Source organism: Podarcis erhardii (genome assembly GCF_964252035.2).
Source record: "Podarcis erhardii genome assembly, chromosome: 5".
In the NCBI taxonomy this organism is placed as follows: domain Eukaryota; kingdom Metazoa; phylum Chordata; class Lepidosauria; order Squamata; family Lacertidae; genus Podarcis; species Podarcis erhardii.
Window position 1 is genome coordinate 47,956,533 of NC_138509.1, and position 18,826 is coordinate 47,975,358.

General features: G+C 42.6%; 1 protein-coding gene across 2 annotated transcripts in view; it reads right to left on the reverse strand.

Annotated features, from left to right (window-relative positions):
• The window catches only part of GRK5 (G protein-coupled receptor kinase 5), a 153,455-nt gene that overhangs the window by 70,375 nt on the left and 64,254 nt on the right, over nt 1-18,826 (reverse strand). For both annotated transcript variants that reach the window (XM_081863732.1, XM_081863731.1), the window contains exon 3: nt 3,988-4,100. In XM_081863732.1, coding sequence (XP_081719858.1) covers nt 3,988-4,100 — 113 coding nt within the window. The remainder of the gene's footprint in view (nt 1-3,987; nt 4,101-18,826) is intronic.

Consider the following 18,826-nt stretch of genomic DNA (forward strand, 5'->3'; position numbering starts at 1 on the left):
TTTGAGACTACAATTCTCATCATCCCTGACCACTGGTCCTGCTAGCTAGGGATCATGGGAGTTGTAGGCCAACAACATCTGGAGGGTCGAGGTTGAGGAAGCTTGCCCTTAACCATCAGGGGAGAGTAGCATCTTGTCTGGATTCCTGCATCACTAAGATGAGAGAGCCAAGGACGATAAAGACCAACCTAGCTGAGAACTTTGGTGGAAAACTGAAAGACTCCCCTTAAAATACTAACAGTTCTTCCACTTTTGGAGGGGAAGGGGGAAGTGACTGTCAGTTGCAAGTGATTAGGCAGCCCAGGGGAACAGCAAGGATGAACAGGTCAAGATGCAAAGCTTGGTCTCCAGACAAGGTCAACTGACCATAACTCTTATCTTAGGCTTCTAGAGTGCGAAATGGGCAAAAGGTTTAATTCAGAAATTGCCATTTAAGATTTGTGTGTCAACTGTTCAGCCAACCTTCCAAAAGTAGATTGGGGGGGGGGGGAGGACTGACTGGTTTTCTGATCTGAGTAGGGGATTTAAATAACAAAAATTAGATTTTCAATCAAAGAGCTTTCTCCTAAAGCCAGTTCAAATCACATCAGTGGTGGCAACCACAAGAGGACACTGTTCATTGCTATGTAACACAAATCAATGCTGACTTTTAGTTAAGAACAATGGGGGGGGGTCTTTTAAATTGGGTATGAAGGTGATTCCCCCACTCCCCCAGCCAGAAAAAGGATAACTAAAAAGTAGGTCAGAGTCAATGGTCCAGAAATCAAATTACTGCTGACTGAGGCGTTGTCTGAATTGTCTCTAAAGGACTGCTCATGGCTTCTGTTCCATGACATTTATGCTGCAACCCAATGTTCACTCACCTGGAAGTAAGACCCAATGAATATAATGGGACTTGCTTCTGAGCAAATATGTCTAGGATTATACTGCCAGAGTAAAAAACCTACTATGCCACTTAGGGGAAAAGAAAATCCATTTACCATTGGTTTTTCTTTCAATTTCCTAAAGTGTTAAAGATGATTATGTTCCTTCATGGAGCTGCTTTAAGAACTGCTCTTTGCAATCAGGGTAAGAAAAAGGACACAATCCACAGGAAACCCTCCTGCCCATTCTCGCCAATGGAAAACAGCACAGGAGAATTCCCTTGCGAATTGTGTCCATGTTTTGCAACAGTCATCCTTGAGGAAACTCAGCTTTAGGGGGAGGACTGTGGCTCAGTGGTAAGAGCATCTCTTTTGCATGCAGAAGATTCCTGGTTTGATAGTTGATAGTTATTATGAAAAAGAACATTGCTAACTACCAGGACTCAAGGCGGGGAGACTTCACTCTACTTTTTAGTCTTAAAAGGGGGGGCGGGGAGAGATAGGAAGCACCTTCATATTTTTGCTTTAAAGGTATTTTAAATAAAATCTGACCAAATTCAAAAGTCCAAATTGTATGATCTGGTTTTATTGGTAACAAAATTCAGAGTACCACCTGCCTCCCCACAAACCTGCAATCTAGCCACTGCAAAAGTAACTAAAAGGGAATAATCTCGGGAAATATGCTATGAACATTATTCATGGGTTAGGAAGGAAGGTTGGTGTGTATGGCAAATGCAGCAAAACCGAGACATTTTCATATTATGTGTTTTCTTTTGGGGCGGGTGGGGGGGGGATTAATCAAGCTAGGCCACATTGGAAGATGAAAACATTTTATCTGGAAGAATGCACTCATGCAATTCATCAGAAAGAATATTTTATTTGCATTCATTTTGCTCCATGAATATCCAATGTAAAAACCACAATCAGCTTCTGAAATTCAACATGGAAACAGCCCAACTAACCTACAAACCTGTCAAAACAGCTTTTCAGAGCTTATTCATGACAGATGCTATGCTGGCACCTGGCTGTTTTACACTACAGTATTGGAATGTAAATTCTGTGGACTGGAACCTTTACAATTAGACTGCATTTGATTTCCCTGCAGAAAATTGTGCCTCCCCCTCCACCCCACCAGATCATTTATCCTACCCGTGACATGTATCATAAAAACAACTAAATAATGAAGGATATATTGTTTAAATTATGGCATTGGCTTTGCTGAATTCAGTTGATTGGCACCCTAGTCCAGTGCTCTGCAGGAGCTCAGAAATTCGCAGTAGTCTTTTGCAGATGCAGGTTTCTCTCATAAACACACACACGGGTGGAGCTGATTCCCAGAGGCAAATAATAATAATAATAATAACAGGGCAGTTCCTGCAACAAAGAAACTTTCTTGGTTGAGCAGCAAGTACCGTATTTTCCTGTGTATAAGACGAGGTCTTTTATTAAAAAATAATGCTAAAAAAAATGGGGTTGTCTTACAGTGGTACCTCGGGTTACATACGCTTCAAGTTGCATACGCTTCAGGTTACAGACACCGCTAACCCAGAAATAGTGCTTCAGGTTAAGAACTTTGCTTCAGGATAAGAACAGAAATCGGGCTCTGGTGGCGCGGCAGCAACAGGAGGCCCCATTAGCTAAAGTGGTGCTTCAGGTTAAGAACTGTTTCAGGTTAAGAACGGACCTCCGGAACGAATTAAGTACTTAACCTGAGGTACCACTGTATACACAGATAGTGCTGAGATGGGATGGACGATTGGTGGCTGCCGCGAGCAGGAGACTGCCAGCAGCATTTGGGGGGAGTGAATGTTGGTTGCGGCAAGTTCTGCTTGTGATTGGCTGTTGTGGCAATTGGGCGTGCAATTGTTGGCTGCTGGCAGTGAGCGGGCAGATGATTGGTGGCTTCCTGGACGTGTGCGATTGGCAGCGGCGGGTGAGCAATCTCCCCCCATTTCCTCAATTTGAAGTCCCAAAAAATAGGGGTCTTGTTATAAACGGAAAAATGTGGTATTTTGGAGAAGAGCGCAGTGAGCAAACACATTTCACACAACAATATCCCCAAACTCCCAAACAATCTTCCCCAAAATCTCTGTGACCTAAAATGTGAAAGAACCATGTCTACGATAAATACAGCTAGGATTGCTCCAGAGTTTTAACAGCTTTTCCAGGCAGTGACTTTCCCTCATGGTGTTCTATGTTGCATGGAATAACCTGGAAAGGGGGGAGGGGGGCACTAAAGTGGCCTTGTGGTTTTGCAGCACAGTTGCTGGTCACATCCACACCATACAGTTAGAGCACATGCCTTCCTCTCCCCACCCCCCACCCCCAATCCTGGGAACTGCAGTTTGTTAAAGGTGCTAGGAATTTTAGCACTGCAAAGCTAAACCAGTTCCAAGAATTTGAGGAAAGGGGGAGCCATGTGCTTTAAAGGTATGGTGTGGCTGTAATCACTGTTTTGGCCTCAGCTATTAAAGTTGATCCTGCTAGGCTTCTGTCGACTAGCATCTGAAAAACAACATGGTCTTTTTATGACTCGTAAATTCTACTTGAAGCAGCACAAATCTCAGTTACAGGGTCTAGACATGTCAGGCATAAACAAATCCAAACTTTGAACACACACAGTTTTTTCTTGTTGGCTATTTTTTTTCTTTTAAAGGTAAGGAAAGTAGGTAATCAGTTTCTCAGGTGATTACAAATTTTGTACAAATAAGTGGGGCCTGCAACACAATGTTGCAGCATATCCCCACTCCCAAAGAGGAATGCTCTTGATCAGGGATCCAGGCAGCCCGATTTTAACAAGATGTGCCAGGGATTGAACCCTGCACCTTCTTCATGAAAAACATGTATTCCACTACTGACTGATGACCCCTGGACACACAAATGCACACACACACACATGGCCTGGGGCATGGATGTGAACATGGGGCCACAAAGGCCATGAACTGCAAGAAGCATAGTCTGCAACAAAAATTTAAAAAAGGCCCAGGGACATGTCCAGGGTACGTTATCCTCCAGAAAGCAAGGTTTCATTCTTTGCACCTGCATGCAGGGGCCAATTCCATCTTTATTTTACCATGGAAGAAGGCACAATAAACTTTTGCAACAGTCATAAGAAGCAACTTACCACCGAGTCAAGAAATCTAATACAGCACTCAAGCTCCGGGCGAGTCTCACAGAACTGCCGAAAGAGAAGTCTTCCTATTGGCTGCTTGTCACATAAACTGCAGTAATCTCTCTCTAGAGGAAATAAAGAGGAGGAGGTAAGGTGAAAAACTGAGGTACTTTTTAATGCATTTTGGTCTGGTTACATTGTGTCCATGTTTTCTTTTCCTTAAGGATCGTAAAACACACACACACACACATTCTGCACAAGCAATACAAAATGACGCACACACACAAACAATTCACAGGGACAAAGGAAAGTTATGTGCAGTTGTGACGTGGAAGCAGAGAAATTGATTGTACCAGCATCTTTATGAAGTCAAGATTTCTCTCTCGCTTTCAGGGATGTGGCCTGCTGAAATCCCCGAAACAAGATAGGGGAATGTGAGCAAGATAACACTCTATCAGGGACCTCCAGTGCCTTTCTGAGCCCCTTGCCCTTCCCACAACTGGTAAACGCAGAAGAAATTACTCCTCACCCCGTCCCATTGCTCTTACTTCTGCTCAGAGAGTTGACTGTTGGGACTGCTCATGCGAGTCCAGACTACCAAGCTGGAAACCAAATATGGGGCATATCTGTGGTGCCCCTGTTCCCTGAGTGCAGGGGCTGCTGACCCACCCAGTCCCTAACACTCCACGTCCCGCCATCTTTGCTCCACTGCTAGACTGGGATACTGCCATAGAAGACAAGGGCACAAAGGGTACACGTATCTGCCAGAATGCTCGTTCCATGTTCACTTAATGAGATATCACATGGATTGAGGTCACTCATACCCCCCATATAAAGGTGGAAGGCTATTTGTTCCATCTCCCCCAGCTAGGATCATTTTCTGAACAGAAACATAGCTATTATTTACATAAAATAAACTCAAAGTTGGTGTGTATGTGTGTTAAGATATGAAAAAAAATCTGGAATTAGCTTGGCACAAATATAAAACCAGCTGGTGCATGAGGCTGTTATGACTGTAAATTCAGGAGTAGGATACCACAGCATGTGCCGTAGCACTGGCCTTGCTAAAGAAATATTTATGGCTTAAAAACAGCAAAACAGCTCACAAAGTACGAAACCACAGGCTGTGTTTTCTTCAGCATTCTTGCCCTGACTTTTCTCAGCGCCATATGACAATTTCTATTGCTGCTGCAACAAACCACTCCTTACCTTAAGGCATGATGATGCTGTGAAGCAGACAAGCTGCCTTCATTTAACCTATTACAGAAAAGCGCAACAGCTCGTCCAGATTAAAATCCTATTCTTTTCCAACTTTAGGAAAATTTATGGCATGTCTTGAATTGCTCGAGATTAAGACCATGACGTTTGCTGGCTGTTGCTTATTCGTACACAGGTCTATTTAAGCAGCAAGCTGTTGCCTGTCCAGATTGCTGGGGTACCTTCCCTTTTCTGCAATACCTGATCAAGCTGGGCTACCTATGAAATTTAAAAAATACAGAGGTTCCAAGAAGCTTGATCATTGCCCCAAAGTTTGGCAGCCTTACAAAAAAAATCCTCAATGTTCCTCCATCTGAGTGGCTCCACTAATTCCCCACATTCTTTTCAGACCTTTTTCATGTTGCGGCCAAGCTCATCCTCCATCACTCCCTTTACCCAGGAATAACGGCACAAGACACATTAGCTGAACGAATGGCCACTAGTTTTACTTGTTTACATTCGTTGGTCTGCAATGCCCATAACTAATGATTCTCAAACTTCCTCCCCACAATTTTGTTTGGTGTGGATGTCCTGCTACGGAGCCAAGGATTAGGAAACCGCATCTCCTGCGGCTGCCTGCCTTGTTTAGATGAACACTTCCTGGATCCAAAAATTGGCGTCGTAATGATGTTGCTCTTTGTTTCTCATTGCCCACACACCTGAGGCAAGGGTGGGAAGACGTCAGGCTTGTGGGATGCAAAAATGGTGGAGTGGAGACAATGTACTCTTAGAATTAAGGAGTAGGGTGCCTCTGGAACACAGCACAGGAATTTGTTCTCACTACCTAAATTGAGCTCACAGTTGCCCCCAAGGTTTCTTCAGCTCAGCAATCTAATTTAAACGGAAAAACCTTTCTCTCCCCCCCCCCCACCTTGTTGCTACTGTTAAACAATTGGGAGTCAAACTCCTTGATGATATACCGCGAATCACTTAGAGACCTACCAGTAGATCTGGCTCTATCTTCTGCCCACCCCTGACCCAAAGGATGTGCTGAGATGACTCTGGAAGAATTACCACAGACCTTCCAAGTGTCCTCCCTATTTTCCGGAGATGTCCCTGATTTAGAGAAGCTGTCCCGGTTTCTGATTTGATCCTGGAATGTCCCACTTTTCCTTAGGATGTCCCTATTTTCATTGGAAATATATTGGAGGGTATGGAATTATCTGTCCCATGAGCAGTCTGAAGGCAATTCTGTATATGGAAGGTTCTTAAAAAAGCTTTACTGTTTTATTATGTTTTTATATATGTTGGAAGCTGGCCACAGTGGCTGTGGCAACCCAGTAAGATGTGTGGAGTATAAACAACAAAATTATCATTATGGAAATATTGGAGGGTATGTTACCAGGCCCCAATAGTGGTGACTCTGGAGGTCAGTGAAACCACCAGGAAAACAAAGTCTCCTCAACTTGGTAAACCAGGAGGATTGGTTAGAGTAAGCCTGCATGAATGAACCCACATCTCATTGGTAATTTTAGACACCTCAGGTGGACCTGGTTACGACTTCATGACCCAGTCTCCTAAAGGGAATGACGGGAAAAGCACCCCATCCCCAGTCCACATTCCCTGGGGGGAAGTCCTTGCAAAATTTCCCCACAAAGCCACCTCATATCTTTGCATCATGTACTTTTGATTACACAACAGCTTCACAGGACATTTTAGGGAAATGTGCCAGATCTAAGAATTCAGTCAAAGGCTTCGTTGATCCAACAAAAATTCTCCCCTTGGTTATGGAGCAATCCTCTTCCCATACTGAGCCCTTCCTAGCCCCCAACATAATCATACAGGGCTTTCCACATCATCAGCCTTCGTCTCGCTGCGGCTCCTGTGTGTTGTGCAAGAATTGAGGGAGGGGTACGCAGAGAGGATATCCAAGTGGCTTTTATTCATTTGTATGTGAATAAATAGATTCTTCTCTCTGAACCATGAACTATCAGATGCCTGGAATAAATAGGGTAATAAGATGCTAAGGCTCATGAATATTTATGATACTGCCTACCGTCTCTCCATACAAAACAAGTATCCAGAAAGATAATCAAAGACACAAACTATTATATTATAAAAATGGTCAGTGTGACCATGATATGTGTGAAACATTACAGGCGTCTTGATGGTCCAGATCTTATCCCATACTCTCATCTGACAATTGTGATATAACAACAGCAACAATAATAATCTTCAGTCATCTTCTGATTTTTATTTTTTTGTTTCTGCTAGCTGGGCATGTAACATTAGGAGGAGCCCAGAAAAATGACAGAGCACATTTGCTTTTGACTACCCAAATAGACAAATGGTTAGCTCTGTCTACACAAAACTCATGCAGTATTGCTTTTGATTGGCACAGCCTGAGCATAAAGAGGTAGGCACTTACACATTTTATTCAGCTTCCACAATAGTACAGAGCGTGCCTGCCCTAAAGCAGTACTGCTGCTAGCTCTTAGCCCTTTAGAGGGATCAGTATGGAATACAGCAAATAGCAGGCAGGTATGTATCACTCTCGTGTGGTTCCATGGACCACAGGATTCAGAGTACAATCCCAGGTGCTCTGGGAGAAATGGGAAATCACTCAAGGGCTGAAGGAATCCAAAGGAATTCCTGTTTGAAAACACTGCAGAATCTATAACTATTTTTTGAAAATGATTTTTAAAAAATAAAAAACACTCTGTTTTGCATAATCTTGTGTAACCTTTTTTTTGAAAATGAATAATCAAAATTAAACTGCTCAAATCTCCCTCCCTGTGCGTGTGATTAAAAAAAAGAAAAATAAATTATAAGGGGTTCATTAGATTGTGGTCCTAATGTATACTCAGCTCCTGTGTGCAACACTCTTCATCCCATCAGCTGTGCTTCATTGACATACTGGGTTTTTTGATGCAGAATACAATTGGATAAAGACGATGTGTATTGAAAATGCTTGGCTCAAGCTAAATCGAGATAACCCCATGGATAGAAGTCTCCATGTACCGGCTCCAGTCATATCCCACATATAAAAGTGGGAGGATAATCTTTCCATCTCCCTCTGCTATGATTGCCCATTTTTTGAACAGTAACATTAAAAAAAAAAAATTATAACTCAAATTATGGCCAAAACAGAGCCCCCCTTTTTTGTTCCTATAAGAAAGTGTCAGGCCAAAAATTAAACCAGGATGAATGCAAGAACATGTACAATAGCTCTAAGTCATCAAGTCCTTAGCAACTTTAGTCTATGAGAACAGGATGAACTTGCTGCTAAAATAATAAATGAAATTATTATTCCCCTTTAAGTGGCATAAAATAGCTTCTAAGATTCAGTCCTGGAGGACTGAGGAACTGCATTCGTGTAGATACACATACCTTATTGATTAACTGAAAGCACATTTTTGTGTATTAAGTAAACACAAAGTCACAGACAATTTTTTAGTGGCACATCCAAGATGAAGAAGAAAGGGTGGAGTCTCCAAGTGCATATTTTATTTATTTTTCGAGTCCACTGCATTTCAAGTATCTTCCTTGGGGAACTCTTAGGCATAGCTAACTCAAAACTTTGTCCCCCAACTTCAGTTCTTTGAAGACAATGAAAACACTTGGGATAAATATTTCTGTGCATCAGAAGCATCCTTCCTCTCCTCCCCTGGCACTTGTATTTGGTACCTTCCTTTTGGGGGAGTATTTTTACATCACAATCCAAGGGTTCATGAACTATGACCAAATTTTTCACACTCTTCCTCTCCCATTTTACCAGTCTCAAAGGAAAAGGAAAAAAACGAGCGCGCAAATGGACAACTGGAGAGTCAGAAACCTGCTTTAAGAGTCAATTATATCGTTCTCTGTATAGATGCCAATAAAAACAGCAGTTCTGATTCAAAAGTTTAACAAATGTGGAGAATGATTTCCTGAGGAAATGGAAATGTTAAATAGTTGGAAGTGAAACCATATGTTTGCAAATGATGCAGTGGACATAACAGTTGTAGGGACAACTGCTAGAGAAGAGGACACATCCTGCCGGATTGGAGAAACTTTATACAGAGACAGGACCCCGTATAAATTCAACTTTCCTTATTTTAGAAAATGAGCACAGGCTTGGATCGTGCTGCCTGTTGAATGAGGCTTTCATATCTCCCCTTTCCACCGTAGCTTCATATTCCACTCCTTAAGACTGGGGGACCCTCCAGTATGGCATAAAAAGGAGGGCAGGGATGCAGTGGGAAAAGGGGGAAGGGGACTGGCAAAAACTGGGAACTTTGCCTTCTGCTCACGCAACAACACAGGTGCATCTAAACCATGGATTATAGCAGCTATGTACACACTATACTTTTAAAGCACATTCAAAACACATTCTTTCTCTCAAAGAATTCTGAGCATTGTAGTGTACATCTCACAGATTTAAAATTCACAGCTACCTTTAACAAACTGCTGTGCCCAGAATTATCTGAGTGAAAGAATGTGCTTCAAATGTGCACTGAAGGTATAGTGCATATGTAGCCAAAGATAACAAATCTATTGCCACTTGCAATGCATAAAGGAACCCCTGACCATTAGGTCCAGTTGTGACCGACTCTGGGGTTGCGGCACTCATCTTGCTTTATTGGCCGAGGGAGCCGGCGTACAGCTTCCAGGTCATGTGGCCAGCATGACTAAGCCGCTTCTGGTGAACCAGAGCAGCGCACGGAAACGCCGTTTACCTTCCCGCTGGAGTGGTACCTATTTATCTACTTGCACTTTGACGTGCTTTCGAACTGCTAGGTTGGCAGGAGCTGGGACTGAGCAACGGGAGCTCACCCTGTCATGGGGATTCGAACCGCAACCTTCTGATCGGCAGGTCCTAGGCTCTGTGGTTTAACCCACAGCGCCATCCGCATCCCAATTGCAACGCATACAAGGTTGCAAATCTGGTAGTAAGTTCCAAGGAGCACAGTTAAACTTACTTATGAGTAGATATGTACAGAGTTGCACTGTGTGCATAAATGTTTTTCTGAATATTATTTCTTTATCATCCTAACTTTACTTTTTTTACCTTAACTTTTCACAAAGCAACACATTGCTGGATTTTAGTTGACTGCTCTGTATGCTCTGCCCCCCCCTTCCCCTCCGACACTCCGCCTACTACATCTCCCTGCCAGACAGAAAAACACTTTGCTCAACTGTCCAGGAGCTGCAGAGCCAGGGGAGGAAGAACACTCTGGCCACATCCACCAAAGGACTAAGGAATGCTGGGCTGGGCTGTGTGTGTAGGGCTTTGTCTTTGCATTACTGCAATCTGTTGCAAGTCTCATTGAAGATCACTCTATTGAAAAGTGAAATACAAAGCATCAAATAAATATATCTGGACAGACAAAAAAAAGTTACTTCAGAAAGAACCTAGTTATGCTAAGAGTACAAAACAAACTTGGCTTGGTATACCCACATTAGACTAAACCATTAAGTGGCACTTTGTAGGCAATTTTGTTTTTTTTTAAAAAAATAATATTTATTAATAAATTAAACACTACAAAAAATAAAAACAATACAATACAACACAAAAACACTACACAACACCAACACATTTAAACTAACAAAAAAAAACCAACAACAATTTAAAACACATCAAATAGTTTCAGTATCATATCTTTCATTCACTTATTTCCACGACCTCCTCACACCTCCCTTTTTGTATTCCACTTCTATTAACTGTTTCAGCAATTCCTTTCCATCTTTCTCTGTTTTCTATCCTATAATTATCTTAACACATTCTAACCTTATTTTTTCCTTTGATACTCTATTAATCTATTTATACTTAATTCCTTATAACATTTCTACTAAAGCCATATAACTTCATTCCAACATTTTTCTAACATTCATTAATTTTGCAGTATTTCCGTAAATAATCTTTAAACTTTTTCCAGCCTTCTTCCACCGACTCTTCTCCCTGGTCTCGGATTCTGCCAGTCATTTCCGCCAGTTCCATATAGTCCATCAACTTCATCTGCCATTCTTCCTGGGTGGGTAAATCTTGTGTCTTCCAATACTTCGCGATGAGTATTCTTGCTGCTGTTGTTGCATACATGAAAAATGTTCTATCCTTCTTTGGCACCAATTGGCCGACCATGCCCAGGAGAAAGGCCTCTGGTTTCTTCAGGAAGGTATATTTGAATACCTTTTTCATTTTGTTATAAATCATCTCCCAGAATGTCTTAATCCTTGGGCATGTCCACCAAAGGTGAAAGAATGTACCTTCAATCTCATTACATTTCCAACATTTATTATCGGGCAAATGGTAAATTTTTGCAAGCTTGACTGGTGTCATGTACCACCTATAAATCATTTTCATTAAGTTTTCTCTTAGGGCATTACATGCCATAAATTTCATACCTGTGGTCCATAACTGTTCCCAGTCAGCCATCATTATGTTATGTCCAACATCTTGTGCCCATTTAATCATAACTGATTTCACCATTTCATCCTGAGTGTTCCATTTCAACAGCAAGTTATACATTCTTGACAAATTCTTGATATTTGAATCTAACAATTCTGTTTCCAATTTTGATTTTTCCACCTGGAAGCCAACTTTTTTGTCCAAATTGTATGCCTCCATTATTTGATAATAATGGAGCCAGTCTCGCACTTTAGTTTTCAGTTTCTCAAAACTCTGCAATTTTATTCTGTCTCCCTTTGTAGGCAATTTTGAAGGCTACCAGTTCTGGGCATTCGCTTTAACTCTGTCCCCAAAGCTTGTGCCAAAGGAGGAACCAGCCATTCAGTTTTGGCAAACTTAAGGACTTTGAAAACAGGAAAAAATGAGATCAAAATGTATCCATACTTAATGCAAGGACACATCCTATGAGGACTAAGGGCTTTATGGCTGGAATCCTCAAGCCACATCTTCAGTCACGGGCCAACTAACCAATTCATGATTGTGCATTATAAGGACCATTTTGTGTTCAGTTTAAGCCAGCATATGGTTTTCCCCATTCAAATTTCCTTCTTTTTCTGGCCTCAAGCCTAGCACCAGTCATTCCTTCTATTTTTGATGTTCAGGCATGAGTGCAAATGTTGATGTAGCAAATGAAGCACCACCCCTGCAAAAGAGCTAGGCTTTAACAATCTCAGAAGAGCCCCAAACTTTGCAAAAGTATATGTTTCTTGTGCAAAATAAATAAAGGGAACAAAAACTCACCCCAACAAAAAAAAGCAAGACTGCACATATTCTGCACACTCATGTGCAGAGTAGCAGAATGAGTGTGGACCAAAAGTCCAGTCAGGTCATAACTTGAGTCTCATTCAGAGCTCAGGATACAGCCACAGACCAACCACCACATTTGTTCCCTGCTTTTCCCTTCCCTTCTCTGCACTACTACTCCCTTCAAAGCTCTTCCTTTCCAAGCCATAGGGATGTCCCAAAGTCCTTGAAGGCATGGCTTGGATTGGCTGTTAGCTGCCCCCAATCCATGCCCTCAATGCTTCCCCTTTTCCCAAGCAAACATACTGTTGCTAGGCTTCACTTCCCCCTTCTATTTTTGAAGGCCAGACTCGAATTTACAGCAACTTTTTCATGCAAACGCAAATTACAAATGGAACTGAAATTGTCTCCATGTAAATCCAAGAAAGAACATACACTAATCCACTCTAACTTTTAAAAGATGAAAGCTGCTTCCCAGCTTTCTTCCCAGCTTTAAGTTTCTTAATGGACCTTTTTCTTTAAAAAAAGAGAGCTTATACATTGTGTTGGTTGCATCAGTAAACACTGCCTCTGTTACCACTGAATTAGGTAAAAATGCAAAGTGAGTAGATGTGTTATTGCTTGTGGCAACAGTCTGTGCATAAGGGTGGGAGCGAGTTTAATTTCTCCAATAATAACAGGGTTTAAGCACAAAAGATTATCCTGCATTCAGTTCACAAAAGGCCTAAAGTCTAGTTAATTTCCCTCTACCTACAGGAGCTTCCCCCTCACATGCACAGATGCTGTGGCCAGAATCCAAAGAGCTACTTTAGGGATGTTAAAGGGCTTCCGCAAACCCGGTGGAATGTCAACTTTCCTCCTGCTTTGAACAGTAAACCCTAATGGCATGAAACCAACTTCTTTTGATAAGTCCCATCCACATCAAGGAACAGTTGCCATGGGGTACAAAGGATGCTTTACTTGAGCTCAGATTCGATTTGGGTGCAGAGAACTGGCTGTGAAGTTCTTTGGAGCCTGGCTTATGGAAGCCATAATAATATCCAGTTTGAATGTAGCTGGTAAGTGCAACCCACCACTATGACAGCAGTGTGAAACTTATTTATTTATTATATTCTCCATGGAGCTCAAGGTGGTGTACAGTTCTCCCCATCCTCATTTGAACCCCACAAAAACCCTGAGAAGTAGGTTAAGCTGAGAGATATATAGTGGTACCTCAGGTTAAGTACTTAATTCATTCCGGAGGTCCGTTCTTAACCTGAAACTGTTCTTAGCCTGAAGCACCACTTTAGCTAATGGGGCCTCCTGCTGCTGCCACACTGCTTCAACACGATTTCTGTTCTTATCCTGAAGCAAAGTTCTTAACCTGAAGTACTATTTCTGGGCTAGCGGAGTGTGTAACCTGAAGCGTATGTAACCTGAAGTGTATGTAACCTGAGGTACCACTGTAGTGACTTTCCCTGGGTCAACCAGGGAGCTTCATGGCTTGAGTGGGGATTGGAACCCAGGTCCTAATCAGACACTTCAACCCTTAGACCACACTGGCTCTCAACTTCCTCAGCAGTACCTGTTTCACCGCTGTTGATAAGATATACAATCTTGTCCATCCCACCTCAGGTCCATGGAATTTAGTGAGTGCATTTTAAATATCTTTAAACTGCAAGTTATTGTTTCGTTGTGTAAAAAAGCTGAGGGACTGCACCCCTCAAAAGTGCATAGGATGCTAGAAAGAAAATAATTCTCATTGCTTCAAATAAATGATTGCTTGCAAAAACAATTAAGTCAACAGTGAACCCTACCATCTCCCTGGGTAAGTCAAGTCAGTGGTGAGCTGACCTCAGTATTCTATTTAAAGCCATGGAAACTGGCCTATCGAGAGGACTACATTTTACAAACCATTGAAAAGAAATGCTATGCAATTAGTATTAGGCAAATACAGGTACTTGGCAGCACTTAACACCCAATGCCTCTAAACTGGGTCAGTAACCACCATGGGAAAAATCAGTGAATTTCTTTAAGGTGAAGTCTAAATACACCGCTGAATTTAAGGCTGTGTATATACATCACCCCTGAGTGCTCACTGGAAGGACAGATCCTGAAGCTGAGACTCCAATACTTTGGCCACCTCATGAGAAGAGAAGACTCCTTGGAAAAGACCCTGATGTTGGGAAAGATGGAGGGCACAAGGAGAAGGGGACATCAGAGGATGAGATGGTTGGATAGTGTTCTCGAAGCTACGAGCATGAGTTTGCGGGAGGCAATGGAAGACAGAAGTGCCTGGCGTGCTCTGGTCCATGGGGTCACAAAGAGTCGGACACAACTAAACAACAACATATACAACTCTGATCCTAGCCCTCCGCTGCCTTGTGGCTATACTTATTTGTGAGAAAGGCTTTGGAAGCAAACCCCAAGGAAAACCATATCTGCTGCCTTGTGGGACATCTTCTGGAGAAGAAAAGGCTAAGGAGTGAAGCCCTACACAAATCTGGAGTGGAGTCCCAAAGACGCCTTGAACACCTCCTTCTGGCAACTCCTGCAGTGAAACTGGTGCCAAACATATTGCTCTGCTTTCCTATGGACCACATCAGCAAGGCTGAGAGGACCTCCATGCATACTGCCCAAGCTTGCGCCCCAGGGAGGTCACTTTGGTGCTGCTAACACAGCAGTTACGAGTTAACAGCCACAGCAGGCGCTGCGATTCCTCAGCAATTTGACTTCACCCCTGGAGGCACATTCCATTGTCTCTCAGGACAGACGTAAGCCAACAACAATAATGACCGAGAAGCAACAGGGATGACTTAAAGCTACCACAATACTAGTCTTGATTCAGCACCAGCAGATGGACATCTGCACAAACGCAATGGAGGAAGTGAGAGAAGAAACACCTCTTTACTTCCTTTTCCTAATTGCTGCCACTCCCCACATCCCATGAAATTTTAAGATGTGAAACCGACTAGATAAAAATGTTATGTGCAATGAATGAACAGTGCTAACTAGCCCTCCCTTCCCAGTGTCACATACTCCACCTGGTGCCCTGACATTTGGGCACTGTCAGGAGCCAGAGTCAGGAGTAGATCAGTAATAAAAAAAAACCCTCTGGTGTCAGTAAAGTTAACTATTTATTTAAAATAAGATAAAAACAGTTCAGTCCTAGTGGTCACAGCAACCCTTCCCAGCAGGTCTTACCCCAATGAAGCAGCTACGAGGACAGAAGGTCCCTGTCTTCTCACTGTCCCTCCCCTGGTTCTTTCCCCAGCAACCTAAGGCTCTGTCAACTTGCCTCTTGACTTCATTTCTCTGCATGTTCTGGGAGACCAGGAGGGAGGGCAGATGGTCGCAGCAGGAGGGGTGACTTCCTGGATTCTTCAGCAGCCTGCCTCATCTCTGCGTCTTGGACCCTCTCTTCTCCAGCATCCACTTCTGCCTCCGATTCTGAACTGCTCTTGGCCACAGCCTCCTCCTGCTCACTAAACCCTGTTGTCTCTTCAGCTTCTAACAGCTCCTCCTCCCAATCTGCTCCCTCTTCTCCCTGTGACCACACATCAATGTCCCACCAGCAATGCCCTGACTCTGCTGGGGGTTCCCCAGCTGGTGCTTCCCACCAGTCCTCTGCATCCAGCCAGTCCATGACAGGCAAACAATACTATCTGTAGTAAGGGTGCCTTCATGCATAAGCCGTATGCTTATTCCCCACAGGGTCCCAGGTTGTGTGGCTCTCTCCCTGTGCAATTTGTTCCACGTGCATGGATGATAAGTAGAAGTCCCAATCCTGTTGTAAGCACATGTGATGGCCATTCAACTAATCAGAACCCCTGCGCAGCTAAAATGTGTATCTGCCATTAACCCACCAGTAAACCTGTAGTCTTTGCTCCTCACAAGCTCTGCAGGTTCATGTTGCAAATGTCCAACACGACTAATCCTCTTGTTTTACTTTGGGAGTGGAGTGTCTGTCCATGGAAAAGAAAGGCACGAGCATTGTCTTGAAGACAAGCCTGCACACTAAGGGGATGTGCCATTAGCATTGCACAGGTGCAGAAAGCTAATTCCGAAAGCAGCCTCTGTGAAAAAGCTATCCATAATACATGCTGCTGCCATATCTGCAAGTAAATCTTTCATCCACTTTCACTTTTATTTGGGCTGCATGATGAAGTCTATTAGGTCACTTGAAGAGGTAATCGTCTGTCAAATTTCTTATATTAAACTGCAACCATTTTCAGTTAGCAGCATAGTAAAAGAAAGGGCTTCTTGGGAGGAGGTCCGTTAACACTTGCATAATTCAGAGCTGTCTAGACCTACTATGGTACAGCTTCAGCCTGGAGCATATTTTTATGCCCGAGTTATTTCCCCACCGAATGCAGCATTTTTATAATGGAAACTCTGACAGATCCTTAACTTAGCCCCCATAGTGGATACAGCTTTGATGCACATGACGCTGGTCTGATTAATTAAAAATATAGATGCAATCAGGATTCGACAATGGAATTCTTTTAAATGGTATTTAAGGCCTGCCAGCTTAATTTCTTCTGCTTGTCAGTTGTGTCTCTTAAAAACAAACAAAGCCCATTTCCCATCTTTATCTATGAAATTTAATTATTTAGATTCAGACAATGTTTGCTTTGTGCATCATTTCTTAGTTTCTTTTTATATCCTTCCCTTTCAGTCATGGTATTATGCTACAGGGATATACATCATGCATTGCAGAAATATTACGTTCAGTATGGAAATGTTCCAAGACAAAAACCAGGCGAGAATTGCAAACAGCATTTGGAGAGTATTTCAATGGCTTCCAAATTAAATGTGCTTCAGTGTTGTCCACAAAACCCTTTTTAAAATTTGTTTTCTACAAACATTTGGAGGGATGTTTTCCTTCTTATAATGCTGCTGGAAAGCAGAATCCCACACGCACTTGTACAAATGTCTTCGTACAAATATTTGCACCAGAAATGTTTATGAGGGCCATCTCTGCAGATTTTGGAAAGCGGTAGGAAGGCTTAGCACATAACTTTTCAAGTCATGCCCAGCAGCAGTAAAGAAGAAAGTAAGCTGCTTTAAGCATTTTAAAGCTTCCATTATTTACTTGTTCAGAAAATTTTACTGCCTACCTTTCAGTGTAACAGTTCTCAAGTGGGAAGGAGGGAAGGAATCAACACATCAGTAAGACTATTTGTGGAAGCTGATAAGCAGAAAATGATAAAGATCAGTAAAACCAAATAGGCACATTAACTATACAGTGGTATCTTGGGTTAAGTACTGTACTTAATTCGTTCTGGAGGTTCGTTCTTAACCGGAAACTGTTCTTAACCTGAAGCACCACTCTAGCTAATGGGGCCTCCTGCTGCCGCCGCGCCGCCGGAGCACGATTTCTGTTCTCATCCTGAAGCAAAGTTCTTAACCTGAAGCACTATTTCTGGGTTAGCGGAGTCTGTAACTTGAAGCGTATGTAACCTGAAGCGTATGTAACCCGAGGTACCACTGTATACAAAAAGGGATTGTTGAAACAAAACCTGATGAAATTTTTTTGAAACAAAGCCTGCTGAAAATTACTGAAGTCTCAGATCTGGAGAACCTCAAAAGGAAATGATTGCTAAAACTAGAGGGCCATCACTGAGAAAGGTCCATTTTTATTATGTTAGTGACATGATAAAGTAGGCTATCTGTACAAGACAGTTTGAAGTTTCACCTGAGGTGAGAAGATACTACCTCAAGAATGCCAGATTCTTAGTTTGTACAGCACTTTAAGGATAAAGCCACCAGAACATGGAACTTAAGTAGAATAAGGATTTGGGAGTATCATCCCAGATGACTGCTTCATTCCAAATCAGCTGCATCTCCACAACCCCACTTCAGAGTAAGATAGAGTAGAAAGAAAGAATCCCCAATGGTGATGCCTCACTGGATGGAATGGAGCAGGCTTCCTCAAACTCGACCCTCCAGATGTTTTTGGCCTACAACTCCCATGATCCCTAGCTAGCAGGACCAGTGGTCAGGGATGATGGGAATTGTAGTCTCAAAACATCTGGAAGGCAAAGTTTGAGGAAGCCTGGAATGGAGCGTCAGCACTCAGTTCAAGATGCTTAGAAGCCACCTGGTCAGGGCAGGAGTGGCTTGATACTGTAATAAGGAGGCTCCCAGGCAGTTTAGGGCTTTAATGGTAATGGTATCATTCTTGTTGAGATGATATGTCAAAGAGGTTGCTATCTGCACTTTCCAGAAATGGGTGGAGGCATTTTGGTTCCCACAGGTTTTCCCAGCTGGATTAGTAGGTCTCTGTCATGGGTATGTGCGGAAGGCAATTAATAAAATAATAATAAAGTTCAACTTGAACATGCTTTAAAAACCCTTCAGATCTTTGTATTAAGGGGGGAGCCAGTGCGTGTAGGGATGTTGGCAGCAAAGTCACACCCTGTTTCCCCCTCCATGGCCTAAAACCTGTAACCTCTGGACAGGATTTCTGCATGCTACGTG